The sequence below is a fragment of the Salvelinus fontinalis genome, chromosome 23 (assembly GCF_029448725.1).
Source record: "Salvelinus fontinalis isolate EN_2023a chromosome 23, ASM2944872v1, whole genome shotgun sequence".
Lineage (NCBI taxonomy): Eukaryota > Metazoa > Chordata > Actinopteri > Salmoniformes > Salmonidae > Salvelinus > Salvelinus fontinalis.
This window is the reverse complement of record NC_074687.1, coordinates 45072641-45085009: the sequence shown is the minus strand read 5'-3', so window position 1 is coordinate 45085009 and position 12369 is coordinate 45072641. Positions and strand designations below refer to the sequence as shown.

The 12369-nt window shown below is 41.6% G+C and overlaps 1 protein-coding gene across 1 annotated transcript in view; it reads left to right on the top strand.

Moving 5' to 3' along the window:
- LOC129821500 (nck-associated protein 5-like) overlaps positions 1–12369 on the top strand; it is a 109798-nt gene that overhangs the window by 51258 nt on the left and 46171 nt on the right. The window contains exons 5-7 of the mRNA XM_055879173.1: positions 609–677; positions 8609–8647; positions 11904–12023. Coding sequence (XP_055735148.1) covers positions 609–677; positions 8609–8647; positions 11904–12023 — 228 coding nt within the window. The remainder of the gene's footprint in view (positions 1–608; positions 678–8608; positions 8648–11903; positions 12024–12369) is intronic.

Sequence of the window (12369 nt, the reverse complement as noted above, 5' to 3'; positions counted from 1 at the left end):
TAATATTTACTAAGTAGCATCCCCGAGTCTCTTAGCTAGTATAATACCTTAGCTACCCCTTGAGAGATTTACTGAACTAATAATTGCAATAGAAAGCTACCTTACTCGCTTCTGTATTCTTGGAATGGATCCGTTCCTGATTGGAAACCTTCTACCAGTAATTTCTTTCCACCTGGGACACCTCCAGGAGACCTGGTGGCTCTTAGGGATGGGATTGAGATACCACAGATTTATAGCATTATCCATTGACTGTGTATACTTTGGCGGATAGGCCTCATAAGGCCCTTATTGACATATGACTCCAGTGAGAAAGAGATTGTAGAATAGTAAGCAAAGAGGTGCTGTACAGAATGTGTTGTGAACCAAAAGGGTTCTTCAAAGGGTTCTACCATGGGGACAGCTGAGGAACCCTTTAAAGTTTGAGAAATAACAAACAATTCCAAGAGTATAAGAGTTTCCTTCAGCTCAGTCAAGAGCTGATGTGTATACAAGTGGTATGTTTATCTGTAATTGTTTAAAGATTTATATTTAGAATATATTTATATGGACACGTGAAAGTGTTTTTTTGTGTACATATTCAGTATATCTGGAGGTGTTTGCTATTACAGGTGGAGAACTCTGCCTTGACAAAGGAGAACGACAACCAGAGGAAGCAGTATGAACGCTGTCTGGATGAGGTGAGTGACTCTTTCTCTCTCTCTCGCTCTCTCTCTCTCTCTCAGACGCACAGACACACAAAAACAGACACACTCACAGCAGAAGACACAGATACACACATACTCACACAGTTAAGTTAACAATCACAAGCGGAAGCACTTACTCATTCCTTTGTAATTGTATCAGCCCTTCTCAACCCATTTTTTCATTAGTAAATAGACGCTTATCAAGATATTGATCGTCGTAAATGCTCTGTCGATGCAGTGCCGGAATCTAGATTGCAATCAGCTGCTGGATGAGACAGAAGCAAGAATCAGGGGCAATTTACGCCAGAACTGGCATAGACTTTCAAGTTCACCAGAGTGTTTGCATCTCAAATGGCCCCCTATTCCTTATGTAGTGCACTACTTTTGACCAGGGCGGTGCCATTTAGGGTGCCATTTGGGCTGAAGCCAGTGAGTTCACTGGGTTTACTTTAAGCTGAAATGCTTTATAGGGTCTGGAAAGGACGAGAAATTACTGCAGTTTCCTTATGGAAACAGACATAGAGTCTGTTTCTAACCTGTTTTTCAGGTTTTTGAATCTGATGAGAGTTAAAGCAGCAGTTAGTGGGGCGGCAGGTAGCCTAGCGGTTAGCGCGTTGGACTAGTAACCGCAAAGGTTGCGAGATCGAATCCCAGAGCTGACAAGGTAAAAATCTGTCATTCTGCCGCTGAACAAGGCATTTAACACACACTAGGCCGTCATTGAAAATAAGAATTTGTTCATAACTGACTTGCCTAGATAAATAAAAAGCTAGAATCCTTAGTTGCTACATCAATTTTTTGGACGTGTAAATTAATGATATATACCCATTGACTCTTCAAGAATTTAACTTATTGAACTAAAACCCCTAAATATAACCTTGGTTTAACCCAATGTTTGTAAACAAAGTAAATGTAAACAAACATGGTTAAAACGATCATGTTGATAACATGATGATGAGTCCTTGCATCCATAGCTCTGTCTATGAATTTGAAAGTGGTTACATTTCTCCAGCCCCATCCCTTAGCTTTTCACTGGAACCGGGGTGGGGAGGACACTTTGTTATTGTTTCTAAGCAGTGGAGCTCTAAGGGATGGGACCTCCTGCTCAGAAAGACTGGCCGGGAGGGATCAAGTGTGGGGTTGCATGCCCTCCTTTCCTCCATCGCAAGGGCTGAGCTGATTGTCTCTCCAAACTGACAAATGGAATTGTTTTAAGAAGGTCATACCATGGGTCATTTGGCTAATTGATTTTGAGTTTTAGGACCCCTTTACGTATAAAAAAATAAATAAATATATATATAGAAATTATTTAATAAAATATAGCAATAAGAAAAAAATAAAGGAATAAGGAAGGAAAAATAAAGGAATAAGGTTTTGAAGTGTCTGTCCTATATCTAGGAGACATTTTCATTTTTTAAAACACATATTTAACCCCTTATTTTTGTTGGCATAAAACTACCTCCCTACTTCCATTAATTTGTATGGGTTTCCTTTAGACTAGTGGTGACACTTGTGGGGGTCATAGAGCAAAACCGAGAACACCATTGAACACCATCCAGGCTGTATCACATCCGGCCGTGATTGGGAGTCCCGCAGGGCGGCGCACAATTGGCCCAGCGTCATCCGGGTTTGGCCGAGGTAGGTCGTCATTGCAAATAAGAATTTGTTCTTAACTGACTAGCCTAGTTAAATCAAGGTTAAATCAAAATACATTGTGTTCATGAGAGTCCCATTAGTTTGTAGGCCAAACTGTTTGGATGCTACTTCGGGATGTGTCCTGGTCTGACAAACAGCGCTGTACCTCTTCCACTTCCACCGCAGATGCGGAAGGGTGACATAGGCGGATGCGGTGGACTGAGACGCAGCCCATGCAAAAAACAGATATCTTAGACCGACAGATTTTGATGGGGATTTTTTCGTATTATGTTACTTAGATTGAATCACCAGTGCGTCAATAGACTAGGGGGTTAATGAGGCAGTTACCATGGCGCTATCCTCTTGAATTTGAAGTATTCAGGGAGAAGACAAAATGTTTCGAAGCAACTGTAGTGAGAGTAATTCACTCTGTATGGGTTGAGAACTTGTTATAGTTTGTGCATGGGCTTTTTTTTGGCCAATCTCTCAGGGTGCTCTGTGTCAGGACTTCTGAGACAAGTTGTCGTGACAGCTGGATTAAAGGGCAACATGTTCTACTGAATTAAAATGGTACCACTGAGTCATAACTACATGTGTTGATTCAGAACCGAGTCAAGTCAAGCTAAGCTGCACTGTGCCTGCACTAGCCTAGTTGTTCGTCCACCATACTTTCAGGAACAGTGCTGAAATGGACAATGTGATTTTTATTTTTTAGCAGAACCAGCATGATACACTTCTGGTTGACACAATTGTCTTTCAGACAAAAAATAATATTATCTGTGTTCAAGTTTCTGCTCATGTTTACTGCTATGTATGAATCTTCAGCCTTCCTCCCATCCTCCAGCTCTTATGAATATTACATAAGGAGAGCTTAACTCATTAGATTAAATTATGCCATGTAATAAGCAGTGAATTAGTGGTCACTGTGATGCAACCAGCCAGTTCATCTTTGTCACCGGTAGCAACTCATCAGCTAACACAGTACCCTCCAAAAGGACCACTGTCTTCTGTAAGGATCTTAAGTCTAAAGTCACATTTCTACAGCATCTCTGCCCCCTGCCAGCTCACACAGTCAGCAATGTGCAGTGCACTCAACATCACTCTTGACATCCCCAAAATGTTGAATGATCAGCACATTCTCTGAAACTAAACTACATAATTGCTCAATTATATAACTGAGATCAAGTAATAAGTTCAAGCCCTTCATGACATTCTGCTACCTTCGTTCATATTGCATATTCAAGGCTACCAACTCAACAAAATGTTTTTTAACTGCGTGGAAGCGAACCGAGGGCCTCTCACATTAAAAGCCTTTTTCTTGAAAAGACAGGAGATTTCGACCAAGATAATAAATAGAGCAGTTAAAAAAAATTGCGATGGCAAGATGACATTGAAAAGGTAAAAGAGGAGACTTGACCAGGATCCAGTCTAAGTAAAAGATTTAATACAGAACTTTCGAAAGGTACAGGTAGTCATGAGAATGCAAAAGGTCTGATGGTAAAAAGGACTCTTCAAGGTGTCGAAAGCGTTCCAAAGGGATGCTGGCCCATGTTGACTCCAATGCCTCCCACAGTTGTGTCAAGTTGGCTAGATGTCCTTTGGGTAGTGGACCATTCTTGATACATGGGAAACTGTTGAGCGTGAAAACCCACCAGCGTTGCAGTTCTTGATACAAACCGGTGACCCTGGCACCTACTGCCATAACCCATTCTAAGGCACTTAAATATTTTTTCTTGCCCTTTCACCCTCTGAATGGATAATCCCATATCAGCGGGAAGTAGGCGTGTTGAGGGTGCTTTAATCTGTCTCCTCCCCTTCCTCTACACTGATTGAAGTGGATTTAACAAGTGACATCAATAAGGGATCATAACTTTCACCTGCTCAGTCTATGTCATGGAAAGAGCATGTGTTCTTAATGTTTTGTACACTTAGTGTAGTCATGAGAATTCAAAATGCCTGACGGTAAAAAAAAAAATCTTTGTTTTAAGACATAGTAATTCTGAATTACGCATACATGCATCAGTACAGACGATGGATGATATGAAACTGATACAACATTCAATTGAACTAAGAGAACAGTGAGACATTTTCTACTTTGGATACAGTGTGGTGTTCAGCAGCCTAAAGCCATTTCAAGGTTTGTATTGTCACGAATTGAGGCCTCCATCTGGGTCAGCCTCCCCAACAGGCAGGCGATAAAAGGTGTATAAGGGGATGACCTTGTAAAACCTGGAGTAACACATGTGCAAACTAATCCCCTAATTATCTCTCTCCCTCTGACCAACAAACACTAGAGTTTAACCATGGCTTAAGTAAGCACCTGTACTTAATAAGGGGTGTGGCCAATTTGCACCTACCCTGTTCCAATGCCTGGGCTGCGATCAGTACATAAAAATGTAATAGAATAAAATTGAAAGGAAACGGTGCTGTAGTGAACGATCAGTTGAAAAACAGGGAGGGGTTGGGTTTGTGGGTTCAAAATGCAACGCTGCCCTTTAAATACGTCACTCGCTGCTTCAAGCCACATCAAATCAAATGTATTTATATAGCCCTTCTTACATCAGCTGATATATCAAAGTGCTGTACAGAAACCCAGCCTAAAACCCCAAACAGCAAGCAATGCAAGTGTAGAAGCACGGTGGCTAGGAAAAACTCCCTAGAAAGGCCAAAACCTAGGAAGAAACCTAGAGAGGAACCAGGCTATGAGGGGTGGCCAGTCCTCTTCTGGCTGTGCCGGGTGGAGATTATAACAGAACATGGCCAAGATGTTCAAATGTTCATAAATGACCAGCAGGATCAAATAATAATAATCACAGTAGTTGTCGAGGGTGCAACAAGTCAGCACTCCAGGAGTAAATGTCAGTTGGCTTTTCATAGCCGATCATTGAGAGTATCTCTACCGCTCCTGCTGTCTCTAGAGAGTTGAAAACAGCAGGTCTGGGACAGGTTGCTTGTCCAGTGAACAGGTCAGGGTTCCATAGCCGCAGGCAGAACAGTTGAAACTGGAGCAGCAGCACGGCCAGGTGGACTGGGGACAGCAAGGAGTCATCATGCCAGGTAGTTCTGAGGCATGGTCCTAGGGCTCAGGTCCTCCTAGAGAGAGAAAGAAAGAAAGAAAGAGAGAGAGAAAGAGAGAATTAGAGAGAGCATACTTAAATTCACACAGGACACCGGATAAGACAAGAGAAATACTCCAGATATAACAGACTGACCCTAGCCCCCGACACATAAACTACTGCAGCATAAATACTGGAGGCTGAGACGGGAGGGGTCACAAGCCACACCCCAGAACACCCACCGAATGTAGGAAACGTATCTCAAAGTCTGTTCAAGAACGTTTTGGGAAAATGTGTCGTTCAGTACAAACCGTTCCGCAACTTAGCAAACGTTCAAGTGACCTGAATGCACCCTTGTTCTAAACACACACCACACACCACACACCACACACCACACACCACACACCACACACCACACACCCACACACACACACACACACACACACACACACACACACACACAATTCTTTAACTGTAGAAATGTAGATGATAGTATTAACGGGGCGTCACACGGAGTTACTGGAAGTTCGGAGTTCCGACTGGGAAATTTCACTTGAACAACGCGCCAAGTCGTAATTACATGTGGGAAACTCGAGTTGCCGAGGTAGTGGCGTTTCACCACTGGCCTTTCACCACTGGCCTTTCATCTTTTCAACAAAAAGATTACAACAAATCCGTTTTTTAGAATTACAAGCTTATCAATGCGGATAATGTGGCTAGTTTCACCATATTGTCAATGTTAAGCAAACAAGTTACCTTTCTTAGTAGCAACGTTAGCTTGCTTATCTAGATAGCTAAAATCGTATTGGTTCAATAATGACTCTGACTTTAATAGCACTTGAACACAGTCATGTCAGACTCACGACTTCTTAGCGACAGTTCGAAATTTACTGGGGTGGGTGGTCCAAAGTAGGGGACGGTTGTGTGTTTTTTTATTGGGTAAAAAGGAGGGTGGTGCATTTTTCCCCTGGTTTACATTCACCCTTTTTCCGATTTGACTATATGTACTGAATAAAAATACAAATGTGTTCATGAAACAATTTCAAAGATTTGACTTATTTACAGTTCACACAAGGAATTCAGTCAATTGAAATCAATTCATTAGGCCCTAATCTATGGATTTCACATGACAGGGCAGGGGTAAAGCAATGGGTCGATGTGGGAGGGCAGCCTAGCCCAGCCAATCAGAATGAGTTTTTACCCACAAAAGGGCTTTATTACAGATAGAAATACCTCTCAGCACCCCCCACGCCCCTCAGACTATCCCGCAGTTGAAGCAGCCGGATGTGGAGGTCCTGGGCTGGTGTGGTTGCACGTGATCTATGGTTGTGAGGACGGTTGGACGTACTGGCAAATTCTCTAAAACAACGTGGAAGGCAGCTTATAATGGAGAAATGAAAATTCAATTCTCTAGCAACTGCTCTGGTGGATATTCCTGCAGCCGGCATGCCAATTCCATCTATGGCATTATGTTGTGTGACAAAACTGCATATTTTAAAGTGGCCTTTAATTGTCCCCAGCACAAGGTGCACCTGTGTAACGATCATACCGTTTTATCAGCTTCTTGATATGCTAAACCTGGTAGGTGACTGTATTATGTTGGCAAAGGAGACATGCTCACTAACAGACATGTAAACAAATTTGTGCTAAAATATTTTGAGAAATACGCTTTTTCTGTGAATGGAAAATGTCAGGGATTTTTTTTCCATGAAACATGGGCCCAACACATTACATATGTTGCGTTTATATTTTTGCTCAGTGTAATTTATTCCATACTAGCCAAATTTCCTCATCTGCTTGCATGCGCCTCCCCTATTTGAAGGTGTTTTGGTACTTCCCTTATGCAATTGATGACGCTTTACCGCGCACTAACTATGCTACAGGTCAATATAGTCTATCCTGCCCTCTCTCCACCGTTCATAGTGACAATGTGCTAACTAGCAATCATACCACATAAAATCATTCAAAGCTGCACCAATTTTCAATTTTCAAAAGCGGAAAGGCCAGGTGAGTCATTGAGCATGAAAGAACAGTGAAGAGATGAGACACAGATCAACAAGCTACCCTCTTGATCTTGTTAAGGGACAGCACAATTACCCTACCTAGACGAGCCTACAAATTGCAATGAATAATTGCATTATTGTTTTCAAGTGAGTACAAAATTATAGTAAACTGAAGTGAAAATGTCATTTAAATAATTGCGCAAAGGCCCTGTGATTTGAAAATGTAATTCCATTCATTTCGACAGTTTATAAGTTACAATGCAAATTATTAGCAAATTATTAGTCTATATTTTACGTTCTGATACTGAGATGCCCTGTGTGTCGCGGATCATCATTCTCCCAAGTCGTCCTATAATAATGCGACTACATATGCTCCTAACAGGCCCAGTTATTCAGGAAGGCTTAACGCGCACTCTGCTTCCTCTCCGTTCTGACCGGCAATATAGCATCAACATTTTGAAAAACTGATTTCCACCTTGCTGATCATTGTCTGCCGCTGGCTCTTATCGTAGTGTAGGTCTAATGGAACAGGCAGGGAGAGTTAGGTCGTTTGTGGTGGTTGGCAAACCTTCTAGCCCTGAGTAGCTTCGACGGTGCCACAAAAGCATGCTGAAGTGGGAAAGTCGGTATCCAGGGTCGTTATGGTCGTTATAGTCATTGTTACTTGTGGTCGTATGTTATGTTGTTATATCGGAGGGGGAAGGTGTGCAGTAGTTTTTTACATTGGGGGGGGGGGGTCGTGTAAAGAATTAAAATGTTGGGGAGGGATGGTGCAAGGAGAGGGTCGTGTAAAAATATTTTTTACGTTGGGATGGGGGTGCATTTTATTTTTATGACACCTCAAGTTGGACCACCCGTGACCTGTCCCTTAATTAGGACGTTTCCCACGTCTGACGAGCATCTGAACACTCCATCAATATTGTTGATAATATTGAATGAAAAGAACAAGTAGAGCCCTTGAAACGAACAACCAATTGAGACAACAATTAAAACATCGGGGGGGAGTGAATAAACGTCCCCAGTGAAGATCTGCTTCTTCACACAAGCGTTACACAACAAGCCTGGACGAATCAAATCCAAATTGTATCAGTCACAAACACATATTTAGCAAATGTTGTTGTGCGTGAATGTTGACTGAATGTCGTCTTCACTTTTCTTTGAGAGTGTTGCTTATGCGACATCTCTCTATGTCATTTACCTCTCTTCTCTCTTCCCCATCTTCCTCTTCAAGGTGGCCAATCAGGTGGTTCAAGCTCTCCTCACTCAAAAGGTTTGTCTTCGTTTTGTTTTGATTGAAGCATCGTTAAATAAGTCTTACCAAGTCTAATGGAGGCTATGAGAGAAATAACGGTGGAATGTCATAATGATATATAGTTGTGTACTAGGTAGCAAGTCATGTCTGTTGAAACTGAAAGACCACATGCTCACTTTAGCTGTTGGTGTATGCGAATTTCTGCGGACTTGCCATCGGCCAGCAGGCCAAATTTCACATATTTATCCACTTTGGGGTCGCAAAGTCTAACGATGATTTTCATTAAGGTCCATGTCTGTGGGCTATACAGTGCATTCGGAAAGTATTCAGACTCCTTGACTTTTTCCACATTTTGTTACATGACAGCCTTATTCTAAAATTGATTCAATTGTTTTTTCTCCCCTCATCAATCTTCACAACAATATCCCATAATGACAAGGCAAAAACAGATTATAATTTTTTTTTGCAAATGTATACAAATAAAAATCTTAAATGTCACATTTACGTAAGTATTGATAACCTTTACTCAATACTTTGTTAAAACACCTTTGGCAGTGGATACAGCTTCGATTCTTCTTGAGTATGATGCTAAAAGCTTGGCACACCTATATTTGGGGAGTTTTTCCCATTCTTCTCTGCAGAACCTCTCAAGCTCTGTCAGGTTGGAAGGGGAGCGTCGCTGCACAGCTATTTTCAGTTCTCTCCAGACATGTTCGATCAGGTTCAAGTCCGGGCTCTGGCTGGGCCACTCAAGGACATTCAGGGACTTGTCCCGGAGACACTCCTGCGTCGTCTTGGCTGTGTGCTTAGGGTTGTTGTCTTGTTGGAAGGTGAACCTTCACCACAGTCTGAGGTCTTGAGCGCTCTGGAGCAGGTTTTCACAAGGATCTTCACTGTATGATGTTGCCAGGTTTCCTCCAGGCGTGACGCTTGGCTTTCAGGCCAAGGAGTTCAATATTGTTTTCATTAGACTAGAGAATCTTGTTTCTCCTGGTCTGAGATTCCATTATGTGCCTTTTTTCAAGCTCTAAGCGGGCTGTCATGTGCCTTTTACTGAGGAGAGGCTTCAGTCTGGACACTCTACCATAAATCTCTGATTGGTGGAGTGTTGCAGAGATGGTTGTCCTTCTGGAAGGTTCTCCCATCTCCACAGAGGAACTCTTGAGCTCTGTCAGAGTGACCATTGGCTTCTTAGTCACCTCCCTGATCAAGGCCCTTCTCCCCCGATTGCTCAGTGTGGCCAGACGGCCAGCTCTAGGAAGAGTATTGGTGGTTCCCAACTTCTTCCATTTAAGTATAGTACACTTAAATATTTTGGACACATCTACTCATTCAATGTTTTTTCTTTATTTGTACAATGTTATATATTGTAGAATAATAGTCAAGACATGAAAACTATGAAATAACATATACGGAATCATGTATTAACCAAAATCAATTTGAGATTTGAGATTCTTCAAATTAGCCACCCTTTGCCTTGATGACAGCTTTGTACACTCTTGGGATTTTCTCAAAAAGCTTCACCTGGAATGCTTTTCCAACAGTCTTGAAGGAGTTCCCACATATGCTGAGCACTTGCTGGCTGCTTTTCCTTCACTCTGCAGTCCAACTTATCCTAAACCTTCTCAATTGGGTTGAGGTCAGGTGATTGTGGATGCCAGGTCATCTGATGCAGCACTCCATCACTCTCCTTCTTGGTCAAATAGCTTTTACACAGTCTGGAGGTGTGTTGGGTCATTGTCCTGTTGAAAAACAAATGATAGTCCCACAGAGCGCAAACGAGTTGGGATGGCGTATCACTGCAGAATTCTGTGGTAGCCATGCTGGTTAAGTTTGCCTTGATTTCTAAATAAATGTTGTTGGAAGCCACTGTGTTCTTGGGGACCTTCAATGCTGCAAAAAAAAATGATAACCTTCCCCAGATCTGTGCTTCGACACAATCTTGTCTTGGAGCTCTACGGACAATTCCTTCGACCTCATGGCTTGGTTTTTGCTCTGACATGAACTGTCAACAGTGGGACCTTACAGTTGAAGTCGGAAGTTTACATACACTTAGGATGGAGTCATTACAATTTGTTTTTCAACCACTCCACAAATTTCTTATTAACAAACTATAGTTTTGGCAGGTTGGTATGGTATTTTCCAACAATTGTTTACAGACAGATTATTTCACTTATAAATCATTGTGTCACAATCCCAGTGGGTCAGAAGATTTCATACACTAAATTGACTGTGCCTTTAAACAGCTTGGAAAATTCCAGAAAATTCTGTCATGGCTTTAGAAGCTTTGGAAGGAGGCATGATCCCAAGCATACTTCCCAAATACATTTAATTGAACTAGCCTACCTGGTTAAATAAAGGTGAAAAAAAATGGAGGTGTTCCTGTGGATGTATTTCAAGGGCAACCTTCAAACTCAGTCCTCTTTGCTTGACATCATGGGAAAATCTAAAGAAATCAGCCAAGAACTCAGAAAAAAAAATTGTAGACCTCCACAAGTCTGGTTCATCCTTGGGAGCAATTTCCAAACTCCTGAAGGTATCACGTTCATCTGTACAAACAAAAGTACGAAAGTATAAACACCATGGGACCACGCATCTGTCATACCGCTCAGGAAGGAGACGCGTTCTGTCTCCTAGAGATGAACATACTGTACTTTGGTGCAAAAAGTGCAAATCAATCCCAGAACAACAACAAAGTACCTTGTGAAGATATTGGAGGAAACAGGTACAAAAGTATCTATATCCACAGGTAAACGAGTCCTATATCGACATAACCTGAAAGGCCACTCAGCAAGGAAGAAGCCACTGCTCCAAATCCGCCATGAAAAAGCCAGACTACGGTTTGCAACTGCACATGGGGACAAAGATCTTACTTTTTAAAGCAAAGACTCACTGAGTTTGAAGGTAGGCCTTGAAATACATCCACAGGTACACCTCCAATTGACTCAAATGATGTCAATTAGCCTATCAGAAGCTTCTAAAGCCATAACATAATTTTTGGGAATTTTCCAAGCTGTTTAAAGGCTCAGTCAACTTAGTGTATGTAAACTTCTGACCCACTGGAGTTGTGGTACAGTGAATTATAAGTGAAATAATTTGTGTGTAAACAATTTTTGGATAAATTACTTGTGTCATGCACAAAGTAGATGTCCTAACCGACTTTCCAAAACTAAGTGTATGTAATCTTACGACTTCAACTGTATAATTATAAAACTGGTTCATACTGTGCATAGTGTAACCAACCATTATTGTGTTTATGTGGGTGAATCTCCAGGACCTGAAGGAGGAGTGTGTGAAGCTGAGGACACGCGTGTTTGACTTGGAGCAGCAGAACCGCATACTGAGCGTTCTGTTCCAGCAGCGGGTCAAAACATCCACCAACCCTATCTCTCAGGTAGGCTGGCCTGGCATAGACTGGATACAGGCAAATATTGACCAGTTATAAGCGTGCTATAATCGCATTTGAGCAGGTTCATGGGTTTATAATAACATTATAAGTTGACGACCTTGAACGCGTAGTCTAGAATTGGTAAATACATTTTTTGACTAGTCAATTTGAATTTAAAGTAACGATATATAGCCACTGGTTATTGAAGACTATGACTTACAAAAGTCTCATGAGCTTAGTTCTACTGTCTTACCACAGCATTAAAAAATATATATTGTTTTACTCTCTTGTTTGTAAACAATATAATTGTAAACAAACACTGTATAGCTTCAAAACATGGGTAGAACTGTTA